At 34.8% G+C, this 21,395-nt stretch overlaps 2 protein-coding genes across 11 annotated transcripts in view; one reads left to right on the top strand and one right to left on the bottom strand.

Annotated features, from left to right (window-relative positions):
• Positions 1–5,726: 5,726 nt before the first annotated feature.
• MMADHC (metabolism of cobalamin associated D) lies at positions 5,727–20,670 on the bottom strand. Of its 3 annotated transcripts, none has more exons than XM_081582944.1 (9): positions 20,558–20,670; positions 19,985–20,044; positions 18,952–19,174; positions 16,685–16,829; positions 13,023–13,240; positions 10,663–10,768; positions 9,988–10,118; positions 7,175–7,261; positions 5,727–6,252 (listed from the first exon to the last, which is right to left on the bottom strand). In XM_081582944.1, exons 3-9 carry the CDS (start codon positions 18,961–18,963, stop codon positions 6,058–6,060), a joined length of 894 nt encoding a protein of 297 aa, XP_081439070.1. In that variant the 5' UTR covers positions 18,964–19,174; positions 19,985–20,044; positions 20,558–20,670; the 3' UTR covers positions 5,727–6,057. The 3 variants fall into 3 exon arrangements, with proteins under 3 accessions (XP_081439070.1, XP_081439069.1, XP_081439071.1); XM_081582943.1 differs by having other exon boundaries at positions 19,099–19,174; XM_081582945.1 differs by lacking the exon at positions 18,952–19,174.
• Positions 20,010–21,395, top strand: part of LOC145542948 (uncharacterized) — a 564,353-nt gene continuing 562,967 nt past the window's right edge. For 6 of the 8 annotated variants that reach the window (XR_014080291.1, XR_014080288.1, XR_014080294.1 and 3 more), the window contains exon 1: positions 20,010–20,798. The gene's annotated coding sequence lies outside the window, so the exon portion shown is untranslated. Of the gene's footprint in view, positions 20,937–21,395 lie in introns of all 8 variants that reach the window. The other 2 variants (XR_014080298.1, XR_014080286.1) reach the window with 2 other exon arrangements.

The following is a 21,395-nucleotide window of genomic DNA, read 5'->3' as shown; positions in this document are numbered from 1 at the left end:
TGAAAATGGACACAAAGTTCCAATTTGATTCCATGAAATCTGAATTACTGTTCTGAACCATCATTAAATTGGTTAGTGTTTATTTTACAGTGTGTATTATTGAACATCTGTGTTCAGTAGTGCACTGTGCTGAAGCATTCTTCCAGTAACAAAACTCAACATTTGGCAGGAACTTTTGCATGAAGTTTGTAATAAGCATGGCTTTTTACTATTCAAAGACTACTGAAAATTCAATTTACAGCAGAATGGCCTAGACTGTAAGTACAAAACAGTGTTTAAAAAGCTCAGTGCCTATTTTTGTATCATTAAATTGCTGTTTACTTAAAATACAGGAATATTATTCCTTTAGACTAGAATGGGCAAGAAGTTGTAACTTAGATATAATCTTACACAAAACAAAGTTAAAGCAATTAGAGCCTCTTTTTATATAGGACAATAAGATCAGAGCAGAATATAGCATCGTGACCTTATCTGTATGTTTTCGTTTTAAAAAAGCAAATTTAATGACTATGGCATTTCATGTAAATACACTACAGTAAAATTGTATGACAAAAATGAAACATTTAATGAAATAATCAAATATGAAACAACTGTTAGATCAATTAATAATTAAAGAGAGATCATCTACAAGGTTGACAGAATGTTAGGAACTCTAAAAGAAAATGATTAACTATTCAAGGACTAAGACATTCTTGGAAAACTCTTTAGGCTTTTGGCAAAATTGACCATGTTACAAAAAGTATAAAATGTGTAATATAAAGGTGTAAGGAAAGTGAAATGCTTGAAAACTTGGTTCTTCATTTGATCTAGAAATTAATGTACAGTTGAAATTATACCTAAATATTTAAAAAGAAAAGCCATAATTTTGTTTCAGAGTTTCTCTGGGTTAACTACAAATTGTAATTCCTTCTTTAAGAGTAGATTCAATTTTCAGGGTCTTTTTATGGTATCAGTTATCTTTGAAACAGGTTTAACTAGTATCTTCTGAGTGGATTTGGTAGTATTTTTAAAAAACTTTTGAAGTAAAATATGCATACAAAAAAGTGCACACATCTGTATGAATTTGTACAATTAAACCACCCATACAATCTGTACTCAAATTAAAAAAAAAAAAGAACATCACCAATACCCCAGAAGTCTCCCTGTCCTTCCTTTCAGTCACTATGCTTCCCCTTACAAGGGAGGGCATCACTCTGACTTCTAGCAGCAGTGTTGCTTTTATACTTCCTATTAGTGGAATTATACAGTACACAGTTTGGTGTCCGGCTTCTTTCATCCTTATTAGTGTCATCACTTTGTTGCAAGTAGTCATAAACCATTCATTTTCATTATTATATAGCATCTCACTTTGTAAAGTACCCCACAATAGATATATCCCTTTCAGTGCTACTGGGCATTTGAGCAATGTCCTACTTCTGGTCATTATATATGGCGCTGGTATAGACTTTCATGAGTATGTCTTTTGGTGAACAGATGTATGCATTTCTGTAGGATCTATACCTCAGAGAGGAATTGCTAGGTCCCAGATAAGCTAAGTTAAGCTTTAGAACCAAAAAGTTTTAAGTGTTTATATTACATTTTCCATCAATAATAAGTTGTAATTACACTACATCTTTGCGACTTGGTATCTTAATTTTAGCCATTCTGAGGACCTCCAGTGATGTGATGTTGTGGATTTAATTTGCATTTCTGAGGATTAATGAAGCAGTGCATCTTTTCATGTTTATTAGTCACTTGGGTAGCTTTCTTTGTAGATGTTTGTCTTTTTTCTGTTGGGTTTTTTGATGATTTTACATGTTCTTTATATATATTTTGGAAACAAGTCCCTTTTTAGATATATATCTGGATTGATGAAGATATATATGATATATATATATATATAAGATATATATGTCTGGATTGATGAAGATATACAGATATATAGATATATATATATATACACACACACACACATATCTTTAATTCTGTTGATTGCCTTCTCCTTTGTGATGTCTTTTGATGAACTGATAAGTTCTTAATCCTAATATGAATGTTTTCTTCCCTTGTATGGTCAGTGTTGTGTCCCGTTTTTAAAAAAATCCTTACCTAGTCCAAAGTGACAAAGATCTCTTTTCCCCCAAAACTTTGTCTTTCACATTTAGATTTGCAACTCATTTGGAAGTAATTTTTGTACAGTGTAAGGTAAAAGCAAAAAACTACAGTCTTTTCCTATACAATATCCAACTGATCCAGCAATATATACTTAAAAATCATTCTTTTCTTACTGTACTGCAGCGTCACCTTTATCATAAATCAAGTAACCACTGACATGCAGGTCAGTTTCTTGGGACTTTTTTCCCTCTTCATTGGTTTGTCCATCCTTGTGTCAATATCACTTTGTCTTAATTACTGTAGCTTTATAGTAGCAACATTGTTTTAAGTGATTATAGCTTCCAATAATATGATCAGAAGGCAAATGCTCAAAGCCTCAATTTGAATCTTCTGAATAACTAAATTACGACTCTCAGATATCCTATAGACACAAAAAAAAGGAGGGAAAAGAATACTTATACAAAAGTTTAAAATATCCTGGGTAGTTATGAGATGAGAATGAAGATTATTACTGCATTTTTAGTGTGGTGTTTATTAGGGAACTGGATGCCTACTTTTCAGGTATGGGAAGAAGACAACAAAAAATATAAAAGAGCTGTGTACAAGTAGTAAATCCAAAATGGCATGGTATAAACCAAGCGCTCGACAAAGGGAAAGGAAAGAAGGGATGGAGCAGTTAGCAAAGCCTTAGTAGAGGAATTCTTGAATTTGAACCCAACCAGGTCACTCTTAATGCAGAACATTCGAGACTTCATTTTTTGTTTCCTGTATCTCCTTAATGCATTAAATCCATGATCATATCCTGCTGTTACTTCTTTAAATGCTTCTTTAATCTCTATTGTTTTCAAAACAGACTTATGGTTTGAATCTTGACTGTACATCTGAATCATCTGGGAAACTTTTAAAAAATGATGATGCCTAAGCCTCTCCACACTAACAGAACAATCTGTTAGTGTGGGGGTCAAATCATCAGTGTGTTTAAACGCACTCCCACCTGATTCAAATGTACAGCTGAAGTTGAGGACTGCTGAGTTAGAAGGTATACTCAATCAGTGGTTCTTGACTGCGGATAGGATACTGTCACATAAAGTAAAGGACACATTGGTTAAATTTTTTTCAGATAAACATTGGATAAATTTTTTTCAGATAAACATTTGGCTCCTTAGGGGAAACTTGGCCACTTTTAGAGGTATTTTTGTCATGACCAGGGGTTGCTACTGGCATCTAGAGGATGGAGGCCAAGGATGCTGCTGCACATCCTGTAACACACATGAACATCTCCCAGGACAAACAATTATCTGGTTCAAAATGTCAACAGTGCTGAGGTAGATAAATTCTGCTTTGGAACAAGAGAATCAGTACTAAGAAGAGGAAATAAGAGTCTGGAACTAAAAGCAGAACTTTGTTTAAATGTAAGGATTATATTGATGGTACAAGTGACAGAAGCCCAAGAAATGAGTTTTAAACCTTAAGTTAGAGAACTACTGTGAAGTGTAAAATCTGTAATTGAATTTTTAGATACATTTCAGTAAATTTTCAAAGAAATTCAGAGCATCCAGAGTTCAAGGGAGTGAACTCAGTTTATCTATGAAATGTGGCAGCAGTATTAGTTAACCTGACATTAAATTCTGCAACTCTTTGATATTTTTAATCGCTTAATAAACTTCTTGATAGTGAGTATGAAGAGTCTTTCTCTGTATATGTATGTATGTAAGTCACAGCCAAATTCCAGCACTGGGTCTTAAAACTAGCTTGTGTAATCTGATGCGTGTTTCTGTTTTTCATTCTATTATAAAAGGATGGAGGTGGGTCAGGTGATCTGAAAGACCCCTTTCAGCATTTATCTTCTATAAATTCTTGTCAAAATTCAAATTTTACAACAAAAACATATTTTCAGTGATAGGTCTAAAATCAATTTCAATGGCTCAGTCTTACTTTAAAAGGTAGCAGACTTCTGTTTAAGACAATAAATTTTACCAATTCTTCCTTTATGGGGTCCTAATCAAACGAATGTGATGAAACTGATACCTGCAATATTTTCTTACTGCAGTATATAAAAGTTAAAACTTCTTTCTACTAGGATTAGTAAGAATCCCTTGGATTATATATCCCAAACCTAAATCTGCTTAAAGCATTTCAAAGAAAATAATATTTTTAACTGGCAGTTACTGCTTCTTAAAAGTTTTGTTTTTGCAAATCCTGTTACAAATCAAGATGAGAAAAGGAGCCCCACCACTCTTTACCCTACCCCTGATATGATCCAGTACACAGCCATAGCCATCGATCGGGAGGAAGTATGCTTTTTCAACCAGTAGACAGCATTTCAACTGTTAAAGCAGAGGGTGAAATTTCAAGGAACATGGCTCAAAGAGTGGTACAAGGTCAGAAATGTCTGAATAAGCAATATGCACACTAGAAATGAGTGGTGAAAGGCAGTGGACCAAATAATTCTTTTTGTGGGAGATGTCCTTAGCATTGTAGGGTATTTAGTAGCATCTATGGCCTGTATCTACTGGATGCCTATAGCACTCACCCACTGAAAGCTGTAATAATCAAGAACTATCTCAACATTGCCAAATTTCCCCTGGGGGCAAAACTGTCCCAATTCACTGAGAAGACAAATGCTATGCAAACAGGCAATCTATAATTATGCACAGTAATGAGCAATCTCACATTGCTGAGTGAAGGAAGCCAGAGTGAACATGGTATATATGATTTCATATATATATTAAGCATCAAAACAGAAAACCAACTTATATTGTAGGAAATCAGGATAGTGGTTGCTTGTAGGAGGGGTAAGGGGAGGAAGTGCCTGAAAGGGAACAGGATGAGCCTCTGAGGTGCCAATAATGTTCTGTGTTGATCTAGGTCCTCCTTACATAGACGAAAATTTATTGAGCATTTATACTATATTATACTATGGGAGTCACTACTTTATCTTCTTCATAACGAATGAGAACATTGTAGGTCTTACTCTGTGAATCCTAAGCAATACTCATTATCAGGCTATATGTTAATTAAGCAAAGAATTTTAAATGAAGTTATAAACTAAAGTTGGTCATCTCCATGTATTCATTTAAAATACAGGCATTTAATTTAAAAAATACAGAAAAATTCATTTCAAATAATTCATTTGGCAGAAGTTACTTGTTCTCCTTAGATTTATCTCTATTACTATTGACAAAAGACAAATCAAAGATAATTCTGAGTTTAAAATGTTGTAAAAACAATTTCTGTCCCCCATGAGGCATTTCTGTAAACTACTGCAGTTTCTATCTGTTGTTAAAATTAGAGAAATAGACTTAGTAGCTGACTCATAGTTTTGTCTGAGAATAAAACACTTATCTGTCTCAACCAAGGAGTTAAGAATTACTTTTCACTATTATATAAAGTTGAGATTCAAATTCTTTCATATGTAAAGATGTAGTATTATCCTTATTCATTTTTTTCTGCACATACATTTCAAAGTAATACTCAGACTAGTACCAGGACACTTGACAAGTAATAAAGAATAAAGAAATTTTAAAAAGTTAAGTCTACACTGAATCCAGAATTCTCAACTGCATTTATTTAAAAAAAGAAAAAAACTTTAAGAACTGTATTTTAAAAAGACTGCAATAAAAAAACACATATGATCATAGCCAAATATATGATTTATTTTTGGAGAGGTATAATTAAAAGTGAGGTTTTTCCAATTAAGAGGAGAAATAACAATATGAGATCATACCCTGGTTACATGTTAATTATCACATTCTGTACAATGTGGATGTGCTCAACATGTATTTAATGATAATATGAGAATTTGAAATTAAAAAATTATAAACCACTTGCCAATATTGTAAATCCATAATGTTGAAATAAATACCTACAAGGGAATAAATTTTAAAAATGAAAGCCTCTGACAATGCTTGTGGATCATCCCAAATGTTACAGACAAGCAGAAGATCAAATTAATTGACACTACTGCTAGTTTCCACTTAATTTCTTCATAATATGGCTGTCTGGTGTAGCATTAGTGAAGATACTTCCTACAACCACATGGGTACCCCAGAGACTGTGACGAATCACTTTACAGCAGCCAAGATCATCAACAGAGAATCCTAAATGTCGATAGCGTTCATCTGTCTCAAAAAGAGTGTTGTTTGTATATGGTCCAAAAAACTGGAAGAAATAAAAAATGAAGTCATAGTTTTATTAACAAGAAAGATAATGGAGTAATCATTTTTATGTAAACATGAACACAGATCTGTATAAATACTGCAAATATTTAAAAGGTCAAATAAGAAATAAAAGGGTCACATGCAACACCTAACTGCCCTCAAACCTCCTCTCCCCTTAAAACTTGTGTATTCTGGAAACGTGAAATGAATGATCTAGCAGACTGCATGTTATCTAGAACCAAATGTATAACTTCACATGACCTTTAGAGATGAAATAAGTCTTAAGCAATCATCTATGTTTCACCTTTGTAATTTTTAAGATAAGAAAACTATAGCCCAGGGTAAGTTTTTCATTTCTAGTACTCACTAAATCTTAACTTCGAGAAGAAACAGTATATATTTCTATCTTAAGATTAAAATAAAATTTATTACTATTTGTACCTGAAAGACATACACAGAATCGAAAATGTGACATTAGTGGCTCATTGTTTTTCTTAAAGCATAGCTTTATAAATGTTAATTTCCAAAGTTACTTTTCCAAATATTTCTTTACCATCCAAATTTTCTTAATTCTAAAAATAATTCTTTCTTCCTTAATGAAACTACTGAATGCTAATTTTTAACTAACAGTAAGCACACTAATTCAGTGTAATTCAAATAATGTCTATTAGTAAGGATGGAAAAAATAAATTTTGAAATTATTTTTAATAAAAAAAATTTAAAGTGATGGAGAACTTTAACCAGGAGTGACAGAGGTCCCTCAAATTTGTGAATTCAATTGACTCTTAGTACTTCTGTGCATAAAATTGTGAGGATTTCAAGAAGTCCTAAATAATTTATTTTTACCCAGGCTATAATTATAAAAAAATAATTCCTACTTCAAATTACATAATCTGGCTTTCAAAATGTATTTAATTACTCACTGCCAAACCAGATGATGGGTCAATAAAGTCAGCCCAAAAGCCTTCAGCTCGAAGGGCATAGCAAATTTCCTTAGCACCGGTGATGAACTGCATAGAAAAAGACACAAATACTATGCTCAAGATAGCAACACTACAGACTGTTTTATTTTTCAATAAATTTTTAAAATAAATATCTTTTGCCTCAGAGAACACAAGATTAATAAAAAATTAAAACTAATGATAAATTAGGACTTATAGTCTAAAGATTATTTTCACCAGTCCAAACGATTAATGGTTAATATAACACTTTCATTTTTTTAAAGTCTAAATTGTACATTTTTTTCTTCTAAATTATTTGTTTTAGGAACTATTTCTAATCACTTTTGTGCTACTAACTCTCAAATTTGTCAAGGATTATAAACTATAGTTGCTATTTTATATCATTAAGGAGATTTCAAAATAAGAAAGGGAAAGCAAAATATTCATAATGAAAAGATCTGAACCATTCATTAATTTGAATGGAAGTTGTTTAAAAACAAGTACTTGTTTGTATGTCCTTCAAAAATACACCTATCCAGTCACATAGTCATGAACTGTTTCTGACAAGGCACATGAAAATAAGATAAATGGATAGATAGGGTACTGGGCTGGACAGCATACTTACTTTTCCCTATATACTTCTCTATTTTTCTATGTAGTGTATAAATATTACAGACCATGTACATGGTATGCATTTTTTAAGATATAACGCTATTACACATTTAATAGACTACAGTATAACATAAACATAACTTTTATATGCACTGGAAAACCAAAATATCCACGTGACTCACTTTATTGCCATATTTGCTTTATTGTGATGGAGCTGAACCAGCACTATCTCCAAGGTATGCCTAAACTTTCTTGTAAACTAATGAAAAAATCTAAAAATACTGTATTCTTTAGGTTATCTACATAATATTTGCACTTATTGCTGTATTTCATTAATCCTCGCAATTCTTAAAAAACAGGAAAACTGAATATGGTCTAGAAAAATCATTAAAATTATGTATCAATTTAATAAGACATACACAAAAACTACAAGGTGAACAAAACAATGTATTTAAATGTTTGCAAAGATTAAGAATGCCAAATGATCACAAAAGGAACCAGTTTAAATATTTATCTTATTCTGCTCATCAACAGGAAACACTGACATCTGCTGGAAAAAACTAGAATAGGTTTAAACCATAAAAGATAAAAGACCTACTTGGACAGTCAAGTTACATGTGATCCTAAAATAATCACAAACATATCTGAAGTAGAAAGAGATGTTTTCTTTTCCATAAAAAATAAAACAGCTTTAGTCACTATAAAATTAAAAATCACATGAAAAAGTATAGTGCCATTTCAAAACCTGGAAATTGGTTATAGAAAACGGGAGTTATACCTATACTGGGGTCAGTATCAAATGAGGCTCAGAATCTTAGACGAATCAAAAAGTAGGACTTACAATGCAATGTGCATGTGAGAGCAAACTCTCCAACATCTAAATGATAGTGATGATAAACTACTCCTGGTCTTAATAGATAAACAGAAAATGTTTACTGAGTTATCGTATGTTTAAATTTCAACTCATCAAATTCAGATCTTCTAAAAATCAGAGACAATGTCTTATGCCTCTCTGTAACTTCTTTGTTAACTAGCATATAACTTGCTCCTGACTGTTAATTACTACCTGGAATTTATTAGCAAAGCTATATTTGGGACATTTAAATGTGAAGTCATTATCATAAAATACTTTGCTAAGTATGTAAACAATATTTTTATAAGTTGTGAGAACCATACATCCAACCTTAAAGAAAACATTAAAAAACTCCCAATATTATTCTGCATGTAAATTAGTAAAGAGAATTTTTTCAACTGTAGTTAAGTGAGCTAATCTTGTCATATATACAAAGGAATCAAACTCATATAATTTCTAAATATGAGATTTTAAGTTACCACTTATTTCTCAGGTTGATAAAAATGAAATATAATGCTAATAACCAGGGTAAGAGTAACAGCCTATATACTAGGATGATCTTTTTGGTGGGCAAATTGGCAATATATATTATAACTTAAAATAAATATACCCTTTGATTTAGCAATTCCCTATTTAGGAATATGTAAGTATGTGCATAAAGATAAATGTACAAATATATTCACTGCCTGTAAAAGCAAACGTTTGATTTTCAACTTACAAAAGACTAAAAGTTTTTTTTAATAATTAAAAAAATTAATGGTTTGCCTGTGTAATCTAATATTATAGAGATTTTACAAAGAATGAAATATAATCTATGCGTAATGTGAATGAAAGGTGTCAAAACATATTTTCTAGTTAAAAGCAAAGGATGGGAAAAATGTGGGTATGTACAACTATTATTATTATACTGTACACTGTTATTGTTTATACTATGAAGAAGGATTAGGTAATTTTCACTTTTTACTTGACATGCTTAAGAGACAGAAAAAGACATGGAGGGAGAGAATAGGATAAGAGAGGAGAGAGGGATGGGTATGAAGAGTTAATTTTACACTTTTGTTGTTTACTGGATTTCCAAACTTCCTAAGACAGACATAACTTGAAAAAAAAAAAAATGAGGAAGTACTGGACAGAATATAAATTTTTCAAAGATACTAAAAAAAAAAACCTGGCATTTTTATTTTCAGAAAACATGTACATTTTTTAAATACTGACATACATTAGGAAAGAACTAATAATGGTAAGAAAAGACAGCCATCATTTTAAAACAATGTTCACTGGTGTTTAAATAAGATTATAAAACTAAACTGTCGGCAGCTGAAAGAATTACCTTTTCTAAGAGCACTTCTCTTTCATTTTCTACCTCCTCACTCCAAACAGTCATATCATTCTTAGTTTTCTGTGTTACAGTCAGAATCATTAGTTTGTTGGTGGCTACTTCTGGAAACAGTGATTCAAAATCTATAAATAAGAATAAAATTCCAGGAAAAAATTCTTCGTTTTTTTGAAAAAAGAAACAGTGCATAAAATACTTTAGAAAAATGATGATTAAATCAAATCATTATGGTACCAAGTTAGGTTTATAAATGCATATTATATTTTAAAAGGATGAAATGAATTTAGTTTTGGTTTACTTCTGCTCTTTTTGGATGAACCAAAAATATACTGCCAACAATTCTAAAGAGTAAGTTGGGTTACATGTTGTTAGTCTTGGAATTAAAAAAAGTTTATTATTAAGATTTTTCTCAGTAATCACCTGGGAGTAGGATGACTTTAGGGAAAAAGTTACTAAAAATTCTACTAATCCTATCTAATGGCAGCATGAGGTCAGATGTCAGGGGACATTTGCTAGTCTTTTTCTTGGCCAGGCAATCATCATTTCCAGCGAGACATGTTAAAATATTCAGTTACATTATAATTCCTAAGGAGTACATTTTTTAATATATTTAAATTAGTGACATAATCTGACAAACACTAGTATAAAAATGAATAAAGCACAACATACCTCTTCGCAGCAACTCTGGACATGTTTGGATTGCACACTCTACTTTGGCACTTTCAAAGTAAGTTTCTGCACTGTTAATTTCTTGTTCAACAGGTGCATCATTACCCTAAGGGGAATAAGAAATACAGATAAACAAAATCTGGAGTTCATATAAAATATCCTGCCCATTATAAACCTATTTGTCCTAGAAAGCTTATTCAATAATCCTAATCTAGCTGGTGATCAGGTAATGATCAGTGTATTCTTACATACTCAAACTTTTCTCTATGATGAATGTAATTTGAGAATTTTTTTAAAATGTTGAATTAAAAAAAAGGAATATATATCTACTGATACTATAGACTTACTAGAAGTTGGTTAAAAAACTTAAAAATGCCATGATTGTATCTTATAATGTCACCTCTTCTAATATTTTGTTATATCTAATTATCCTTTCTTTTGTTCTATAAAATGGGCATAATAACACTAACTTACAAAGCAACGTGATTAAGTATATAATCTCTCCAACAGGAAAAGCCTAGAGGCTTTTATTCAACTAAAATTTACTGGCTGCCTGTTATACATCAGCCATTGTAATAGGAGCAGACACTACAATGGTAAAAATCCAGTCTTCAAGCTTAGGTATATAAGGGTTAGTAGAAGAAAAATAGCATGAACAAATAAATGCAATCCAATATGAGTTACATGTTAATTAATGTACGTGTCTGACAGATAAAAGAATGGACAGAATACAGGTTAAGAATCCTGGAGGAAAAAAAACAGTCTAGCAAGAAATAATAGTGCAAAGGCATGCAATGGTCAAAGAGAATGCTGTAATTTTTTAAAAATGAAAAGTATGCTGTGATTAGAATCCAGAAGGAGCAGGAAATCGTGGGAGGTAAGGTGAGAAAAGGATCAAAACTATGGAAATCCATTTATGCCACATCACAAAATTTTGACTTTTACTTTAAAATTATTAAATAATATTAATAAATTATCCCTATTTTACATATAAAGAAACAAAAGTCTCAGAAAGGTGAAGTAACTTTCTCAAGGTCACAAAATTATCAATAAAAAAGAGTTAATCTCTGTATACAGATTTATCCTATCTCCACAGTCCATCCTACTATAATGCCTCTAAAAACTGAGGTAAGATAAGGAGGCGCTGAACTCTAATAGTATTAGTGAGAACTAAAGTGACACAAATTTAAGGGCTACTTTCAGAGATGAAAGCAATGTAATTGTCACTATTTATGGAAGAATGATGAAAAGAGGAGTCAAGGTTGTCACTGTAATCTTTATTTTTGTGATACTGGGAGGATGACTAAGTTACTTATACTACTGACAACATGGGGATAAAGACAAGTTTTGAGAGAAAAAAGGACTTATTCAGTACTAGATGTGTACTAGTCCTACTTTTGGTACTTCTGAGACATCCGGATAAAGATATTTGGCAACTAATACAGAACCAGAAATGTCAGAAACAGAAACAGTAAGTTAGGTAATATGAAGACATAGCCTATGGAGAAAGCTGAGGACTTAAGTGACTAGGGAGCAAGTCAAAGGAGAAAATGAACAACAGACATTTGGGAAATATCATATAACTGGTGGACAGAGGAGGAGCCAAGAAGACTGAGAAGGAATTATCTGAGATAAAAAGGGGAGGTCAACTGTATCCCAGTGTTAGGTTACTGATATAACCCATAATTGTGAGGGGTTATTAGTTTCAATAATATGGTTTTCATCAAAATCTTCATCTGAAACTACACAGAAATATGAAAAATGATAAGGATCAGGGGTTTGACAAACTCTGAAATGCATGTAACTTCCCATTTGAGTGAGCAATGATGCAATAGTAGTTTTACAATTCATTTAAAGAATTCATATGCAATATCAGTTTTAAAAAACTCATAAAAAATCTCTCAGGAACTGTTTTTACAAAACCTATTTAAAAATCCTACTTTTTAGTTTACTACATCTGAAGAATTTTAGAGCTCTCAAAATTTTAAGTTTCCAAATGGCTAGAGGAATATAAAACTAGTTGGAATTTCATCCATATATAAATTATAATTACTGTTTGTAAAAGTGAAAAAAAGAAAATCTAAATTTCCAGTTACAGAAATTAAGTTATTTATGTTTACAATAAATATTTATTAAACAATATATTTTGAAGAATTACTTGAGACTGCAATGTGAAAAATTATATAGCAAATACTATGTATAGGACAACGCCAAGGTTTTAAAAACTATATATGTTTTTTCTGTATATACTGGACTTAGATTTTTTTTTTTTACTTTTTCAATGAAAGTAATATGCTCATAGTTATCAGAAATATAGCTTTAATAATTATAAAACAGAATAAATGATATTAATAACATACCTGAAATTCATTCACATATTGTGCCATAACAAACTCATGTCTTTCACTTGATAAAGGTTCTGCTAGAACATCAGGTAAAGTTTTATGAACCTGGCTTTTCTTCTGTGATGCGGTCCCATTGAGGTGACAGTCAAAACCTATGTTCCCAGGAAGCTGGAATCTCTGATCCTGAGGTCCAAATGGTCCCATAGTTTCATCAGGCCAAACTGTTCGAGAGCCTGAAGAGGAACAACAAAATGAACCATTTTCTCCTTACTACTTAAGTGCAATGGTAGACTGAAAGAATGTGAAAGAATGTTGTTCTTCCAATAAGGTTTTTTTTTTTCACCTAAACAATAGATCTTTGAAGTTTGCTTTACTGGTTGAATATAAGTTAGTTGGTTTCATGTTATTCCCAAAACACTAGTTGAAGCAACCAGCTGCCAACTCATAGATAATTCCCTTATTAAGGAACGGATTCACTAAAGTACTGTAATCCATACTATGTAATTCTTTTTTTTCTGGCTTCGCTGTGTGGCTTGTGGAATCTCTGTTCCTCAATAAGGAACTGAACCCAGACCATGGCAGTGAAAGCCTGGAATCCTAACCACTAGACCATCAGGAAACTTCCGTACTATGTAATTCTTAACAATCATTAGTGAATCTTTAGAGATAGTGAATGAAGTTCACAGGATAAATGACATTAAAAGAAAAAGCTAAGTCCAAGAACAGTATATGTGACATTTATTTTACATGCTTATAATAATGCTTTAAATACAGAAAAAAAAAAAAATTGAAAGTAAAGATACCAGACTTAATAGTGGTTACCCTTGGGGTGTGTGTGTATGTTAATCGCTCAGCTGTGTTCGATTCTTTGTGACCCCATGGACTGTAGCCCGCTAGGCTTCCCTGTTCATGGGCTTCTCCAGGCAGGAATACCGGAGTGGGTTGCCAGTTCCTTCTCTAGGGTATCTTCTGACCCAGGGATCGAACCTGGCCCTCCCCCACTGCAGGCAGATTCTTTACTTATCTGAGCCACCAGGGAACCCTTGGGGAGGGGCATTCAACTGTTGTTACCTGGTGGCACAAAACATTAATGGAATGGAAAAAATTTTATACCAACCAATGTGACATAATGCCCTGTTTACTAGTCACATGCGTGACTATGGATTAAATACTTACAGAAGAATACACCACATTACTTTATTCCTGTAAGATTTAAAAAAATCCTAATGTGAAAAATTCAAAAAGATCCAGAAAAAAGTGACTTACAAAATCAAATGAAGAAATATCAGAGTAGGAATTTTGTTTAGAGAAAGGAAGGGATGGCTGCAGACTTTAGTTGGCAATAAAAGTGTTTATAAATATTCTGTTACAACTAAGTGACTAAAAATGGTCATGTCAATATGGCTGCCCCTATGTGACGCCCATCTCTCTCTTGCATACCTATGACAGACATTACCTATTAATTATGGAACCTTTCCCTGCTGAACCCAGACACTGTCACATAATTCTCAACCCAAACACTCTAGCCCAGCACATCTCAAACTATTAAGTATTTAAGAATCATCTGAGAACTTCTCAAAATGCAGATTCTGATTTACTATGTCTGGAGTGGGGCTCAAAATTCATTTCTATCCAGTCCCAGATGATGCTGATGCTATATCATGCCATGCTATACTGGTCTGCAGATCACACTGAGTGATAAGGCTCTAGACAGCCACCAATGACTAACTGGAGTCAGTTCACAAACTAAAACTTACCGGCAGTTCTGAACAACATGGGTTTTATAGATTATTCAGATCTGTGTCTTCAAATAAATATTCAATATTAATACTGGATTTGAGCATATTTTCAAATGTTTACTGGTCATTTAGGTTTTCTCTTACAGAAATAGCCTGTTCAAACTCAGTTTTGAAATTTTTGTTTGGTTTTCTACTGGGTTGTTTTTTTCCTATTGATCTACAAAAATTCTTTATATAGTTCTCCCTAGGTATTCACAGGGCAATGCTTTATGGACCCTCATGGATATCAAAATCTGCATATGCTCAAGTCCTTATATAAAAAGGGTATAGTTCAACTGACCTTTGAGCAACTCAAGAGTTAGTTGTTCGAAACCTGCAGTCAAAAATCTGAGTATAATTTATAGCCAATTCTCTGTATAGTCATTTCCACATCCTGAGAGTCAAGAAACTGAGAACTGCGTAGTAGCGTAGTTAGTTATTATTGATAAAAACTTGTGTATAAAACAGATATGCACAGCTCAAATCCATGCTGTTCAAGAATGAACTGTGTGTGCATATATGTAACCTATGTACATCCTCCTGTATACTTTAAATCATCTCCAGATTACCTATAATATCGAACACAAAGTAAATGATACGTAAATAATTGCTGGCACATGGCAAATTCAAGTTTTGCTATTTGGAACTTTCTGGAATTCCCCACCCTCTCAAATATTTTCAATCTCTGATTGGTTGAATCTGAGGATGCAGAACGCATGGACAGGGAGGCCAAGCTGTATATTCACAATACAAACCCTTAACTATTCTGAGTGACAGACCTTTCATTTATGATAGATATATGTTTAGCCTTCAGATCAAGAAAAGTGAGGAATAATCAGAGATGGAGTTAGAAAACTGAGGCAAGAAAACTAGGGGAGGCTTTGCATGCCCAAGTGAACTGACATTACACTGTAAGTAATGCATTGAATAAAAAAAGGATTCCATGGGCAATCCCTTCAGAATACATTTGGTAAAGTTTCCAAGAGCCCTCCCTTAATATTTTAGTGTGCTTTATAAACCTCTAAGATAGGACTTTGGCATAAAGCATTTCTCAAAGTTAACTAATTACAGAACTTAAAAAAAATTTTTTTTTTGACCTTGAAGAATGATTCATAGTTTGTGGATAGTTTAGGAATGGCTACTGAAAGCAATGGGAGATAATTGAGGCTTATGACAGAAAAATGATTTACAGTATTTTAGAATGATTAATGTGATACAGTGGTGGGCAAGGTGGATAAGAAAAAGCAGACTAATTTAATAAACACTCGTTAGTAAAAAGTGATGGCTACATTTAGGAAATTCAGCAAAGAGTGGCAAGAAGTAGTAACATAGTTTAATAGTATCAAAAGATTTGTTTCAGGGAAGACTGTGTGTGTCTGAATATAGATTAGAAAAAGTGAAAGTTCAAGAAAGTAAGTTTTAGAAATCAATATTCATTCTTTTGGAGAAGGCGATGGCACCCTACTCCAGTACTCTTGCCTGGAAAATCCCATGGATGGAGGAGCCTGGTAGGCTGCAGTCCATGGGGTCACGAAGAGTCGGACACAACTGAGCGACTTCACTTTTACTTTTCACTTTCATGCATTGGAGAAGGAAATGGCAACCCAGTCCAGTGTTCTTGCCTGGAGAATCCCAGGCACGGGGGAGCCTGGTGGGCTGCCGTCTATGGGGTCGCACAGAGTCGGACACGACTGAAGTGACTTAGCAGCAGCAGCAGGAGCATTCATTCTTTTTTGAAGTATTATAACTTCCTGGCATAAATATTTAGGCAGAGCTCTGATTTTACTTTCAAAGGGATAAACTCAACTTTAGAAGATCAGTAAAACTTTAAGAAGAAATATTACAGGAAACAAATGTTATGAAACAATTGTAAGTAAAGCAAAAATAAGTTTTACTTACAGATATCTGGAGGTGCAGTGGCCACATGAGACTCATCAGAACCTGAAGATCCTGCGGTTGAAAAGGCTCTGGGATTGACAACCCTTTTAACTAAAGAGCAAAATCCTGGGAGATAGGAAACCAGTCTGGCTCTGTTACAGAGCACCTAAGAATGACACAAAAACCAAAATTATTCTGGATATAAATGTTATACTAACACAGACAATCTCGGGCAAATCCTCACATTGCAATGTATCTTTTAAAACCAACATTGATTCTACTGTTATTAAGCACCTGCCACAGAATGAGCATCACACATATTTATAATTTTAAAAATAAACACAAATATTAAAAAAAATCAAAAACACAAGTACTAAATTATTTGGGTAAAAATATATGGCCTTCCTAGCAAGGCCAGAATCAAGAGTGCCATACAGAAAGAACAGGAACCTTAAAAAGTTGCCCTATTCAGCAGCAACACTAAAAAAGTGGCACAGCTAGTAAGATTCTTCTATTCTTAAAATAAAGAACTTTCAAAACCTCTCCTAGAAAAAAAAAATCCTACTTGCTTTCTAAATATTCTTTTACTGCTATTAGATTGTACTGATCATCTCATATGCTATCTTTCTTTCCTCCAGTTTAGCACACATCTTTATGATACATTTTCTGCTCCTACGTTCATTTCCTAGACTCAGGTCAGTTACAATATGAATGTGTGAACATCTTTCATGTATAACCTTTAATCAAAATAGCTGAGTCAGAATAATTTAACACAGGGGTTGGCAAACTATAGCGGACTATAGTCTTCTGTCTGTTCTGGTGAATCCAGTTCTATCGTAACACTGCCACACCCATTTATGTAGTCTATGGCTACTTTCATGTCATAATTGCAGAGTTATTTCAGAGACTCTGGTCTACAAAGCTGAAAATATTTGCTACCTGGCCCTTTATATTTAAAAACACTGCTGACTCTTCGATTAGTGGAAAATGCGTAAGAACAAATATCATATCATCTGTGAAATTCTATTAAAAGATTTGAACAATTAAGAGATCTTTGAGGTCACAGTCCATGCTAAAGGAGATCAGTCCTGGGTGTTCATTGCAAGGACTGATGTTGAAGCTGAAACTCCAATACTTTGGCCACCTCATGCGAAGAGTTGATTCATTGGAAAAGACCCTAATGCTGGGAAGGATTGGGGGCAGGAGGAGAAGGGGACGACAGAGGATGAGATGGCTAGATGGCATCACTGACTCGATGGACATGGGTTTGGGTAGACTCCGGGAGCTGGTGATGGACAGGGAGGCCTGGCGTGCTGCGATTCATGGGGTCGCAAAGAGTCAGACACGACTGAGCGACTGAACTGAACTGAACTGAGGTCACAGGAAAAGTTTTATGGAGGATATACTGGGTTGTGAAGAAATAGAAATTTAGGCACTCATTTCAATGAGTGCCTTTCAGGAAGAAAGATATGGAGGTTGTTTTCAAAGAGTGACAGGTTCACTGAAAGTGGATATAAAGTAATGCAGTAAAGAACAGGCTTGAAATTTAACTTATGAGCAACTATAAAAGGCTTTATACTTTGTGACACAAGACAGCAAAGGGCCTCATACAACAAGATAATAAATCAGAATTTTAACCTGTAGGCAGGAAGGGAGAGAGTAAACTGATAAAAATAAAGGATGTTTTAAGGAATGTACAACCAAGGGTAGTGGAGAGAAAGGAGTGGGATTAGAAAGGTGGTATGAAGACTAGTTACCTGGAGGCTGAAACAGTCTAGCCGTTTCATACTTTGGAATCATTCTTTTTCCCTTTCATATAGTATTCTGAAATCCAACCTGTGTGTTCTTTGACTGGTCTTTCTACCTCTCTGACAGAATTTCTTACTAATTTTATCTTCCCTTCTCTTACTCCACTTTTCAGTCACATAAAAATACCTACCCAACATTCCCATATTTCTGTCTTTCATACTGCCATAAGATTTCTTCCACTAAATTGCCCTTTTCCTTCTCCTCTTAGGCCAGACAAATTCCAACTCTTTCTTCAAGATCCAGATAAACTGAACCTCCTCCAGATGTCTCCCAAAATGCAAGGCCTGTCTCCAGAGCATTCTGTCCACCTGAAAATTTAAGCATCCTCCCCTGGCCCTACAGTCTCATCATTAGATTACTACTTAATGTATCATATTCAACTACAGGAATACTATCCTGGCTAACTGTTACCATATTAGTTTTCTTAACACACAACTCTAATTAAATCACCAAAATTTAAAGAATAAAGTCCAAGTTACCAACTCTAGCATTCAAAACTCTTTGCTGGTGGTTTAGTTGCTAAGTCACATCCGGCTCTTTGTGACCCCATGGACTGTAGCCCACCAGGCTCCTCTGTCCATGGGATTTCCCAAGCAAGAATACTTGAGTGGGTTGCCATTTCTTACTCCAGGGGATCTTCCTGATCCAGGGATGGAACCCGAGCTTCCTGCTTGGCAGATGGATTCTGTACCACTGAGCCACCTGGGAAGCCCCAAGACTCGTGTTACTTGATCCCAAATCCACAATCCAACCTTATTTCCCACTCATCTCTTTCACATTTACATTCAGGAAGACAGAAATGACTTCTTGATTTCTGAAAGGGGGCAGGTGTCTTTGAATATACCTGTTCTGGGTGAGATTTACATAATCTCACCCATCTTCTAAAATTCAAATGCTTCTCTGATTAAGCGAACCCAAACCCCCACTTTTCTCTCTCCACAAAGCTTTGAATCTGTATTGTACCTCTGTGTAACTTTTAAAATTAGTTTCTACTCTTACTGTAATAGTTTTCATGTATGTTTTATGACCCCTATGGCACGATGCGTTTAAGTAATCACTGGACAGTTACTGTGAATAAATACCTCTGGCCTATGAGAATAATCTCTCTTGCTCTCATTTTGTAGTATTTGTAAGGTTACCTCCTATACTAAAACTGCTACAAAACCTTCAGTTTACCTAACCAAACAGAAACCAGCTTAAAAATAGATTCTAAGTATTTACAAAAATAATGCCTTTTATAATTACTGAAAGGATGCTGGCACTGAATTTATTTCTCAAAAGGAATTTGCATAAATAAATAAAAGTACTGAGAAATATGTTTGTGTTCAAACTACCTTCAAGGCATATTGACCTAATTTCACATCTCTTGTTTTCCTTGACATTTTTGATTCACTAAGTACAAGAAACATTATGCCATCAATGCCATTATAATTAAACCCGTCCCTCCATTTCTTAACGAGTTCCCAAAATAATTTATTACTGTACTGCTTCTTAAGAGACTAATTTACTCACATTGGCCATTTCTGGCGGAAAGGGCAGACGAAAATTATCTTCCCTTTTGCAAAGTTATTCCTGGGAAAGGACAAAACAAAACAGGCCGGTGACGGATTAAGCTCTAACAACAGATCACTCGGGTAATGTCCACCACCGCCTACTGGGTGTCCCTTCCTCAGCGACAGGACCAAAGTCCAAGCTGTCCCCGGACCCCAGGAGACCGGAATTCGCCCCCTGCCCCCACAGGGCACAAGTCGCTGCCCGCAGGAGGCCTTGCAGCTCTCAGCCCGCCCGGAGTGTCTGCGGAAGACAACTCCGACTAGATCCGGGTGAGGAAAGAGAGGCCGTCTACCAGGATGGAGTCCTGAGGCTCCAAGTAGGTATTTTAACACCGATCAGGGTTCTAAACAAGCTGTAAGCAAAGGTTCCAGCAAAGATGAAGGTTGAGGAAGCGAAAAAGATCCTAACGACAGAGTGACAGTACGGCCGGGGACAGCGACAGGGGCCCTGTGAGTATATGGGCAACACCGAGAGCTGTGGCCAGAAGATGGGCAAATCGGAGGGGCTAACGCGCGCGGAAACCGTCCGTACCAGTCGCCGCCGCCACAGCCGCCTCCAGCAGTCCCAGGCCCGTACTCTTCCCGTCTTCAAAATGGCGGCTCGACGGCAGAGGGTGTAGCGCTGACGCTGGCAGTGACCAGACTGAAGAAGTTGCTTTCGAGCGCATGGATAGGAATGATCCTCGAGCCGATGCTGCGCACGCGCACGGGAGGCCCACGTAGCACCGCCCTTTCATTGGGTAGTCCATCGCCTCCACGTAGCAGGAGGAAAGGTGAGGTGTGGATAATGATATGTGGGATGGAGATCAAGGCTCCAGAGCTGGCGTTCGGTACTCATTTAATTTCGGTCATTAACTCACCGATGTATTTGAAAGCCTCCTCTTGCCCCAAGACTTTATTGCTCAAAGGAGGTACAGTTTTCTGTTCTTTGTATCTATTAAAAAAAAAAAATTTCGAAAATAACTGTTCTTGAGAATAGAGCACTTTTTTTCTTTATGTGCTAGACTTTTAATAGGCGCAATAAATATATATCCCACGACTTATTTATAAGGAGTATATCACTTTTAGAAATTTAATTGAAGGATAATTGTTTTACAGTATTGTGTTGGTTTCTGCCAAACATCAACATGAATCAGCCATAGGTATACCGATGTCCCCTCCTTCTTGAACCTCCCTCCCACCTGCCTCCCCATCCCACCTCTCTAGGTTGTTACAAAGCCAAGGTTTGAGTTCCCTGAGTCATATAGCAAATTCCCATTGGCTATCTATTTTACATATGGTAATACATGTTTCCATGTTACCGTCTTGAGCCATCCCACCCTCTCTTTCCTCCCGGCCTCCCCTGAGTCCTGTCCATATGTCTGTTCTCT

Source organism: Giraffa tippelskirchi, chromosome 3 (genome assembly GCF_054371585.1).
Source record: "Giraffa tippelskirchi isolate mGirTip1 chromosome 3, T2T-mGirTip1v1.2.pri, whole genome shotgun sequence".
Taxonomy (NCBI): Eukaryota; Metazoa; Chordata; class Mammalia; order Artiodactyla; family Giraffidae; genus Giraffa; species Giraffa tippelskirchi.
This window is presented reverse-complemented; position numbering and strand designations above follow the sequence as displayed.

Excerpts from the sequence above, each read along its gene's own strand:
- MMADHC (XM_081582943.1), bottom strand. Across the intron at positions 10,769-13,022 it reads AATATGTGAATGAATTTCAG|GGTAATGATGCACCTGTTGA; the intron begins GTATGTTATTAA and ends TATTCCCCTTAG. Across the intron at positions 10,119-10,662 it reads TCCAGAGTTGCTGCGAAGAG|ATTTTGAATCACTGTTTCCA; the intron begins GTATGTTGTGCT and ends TCTTATTTATAG.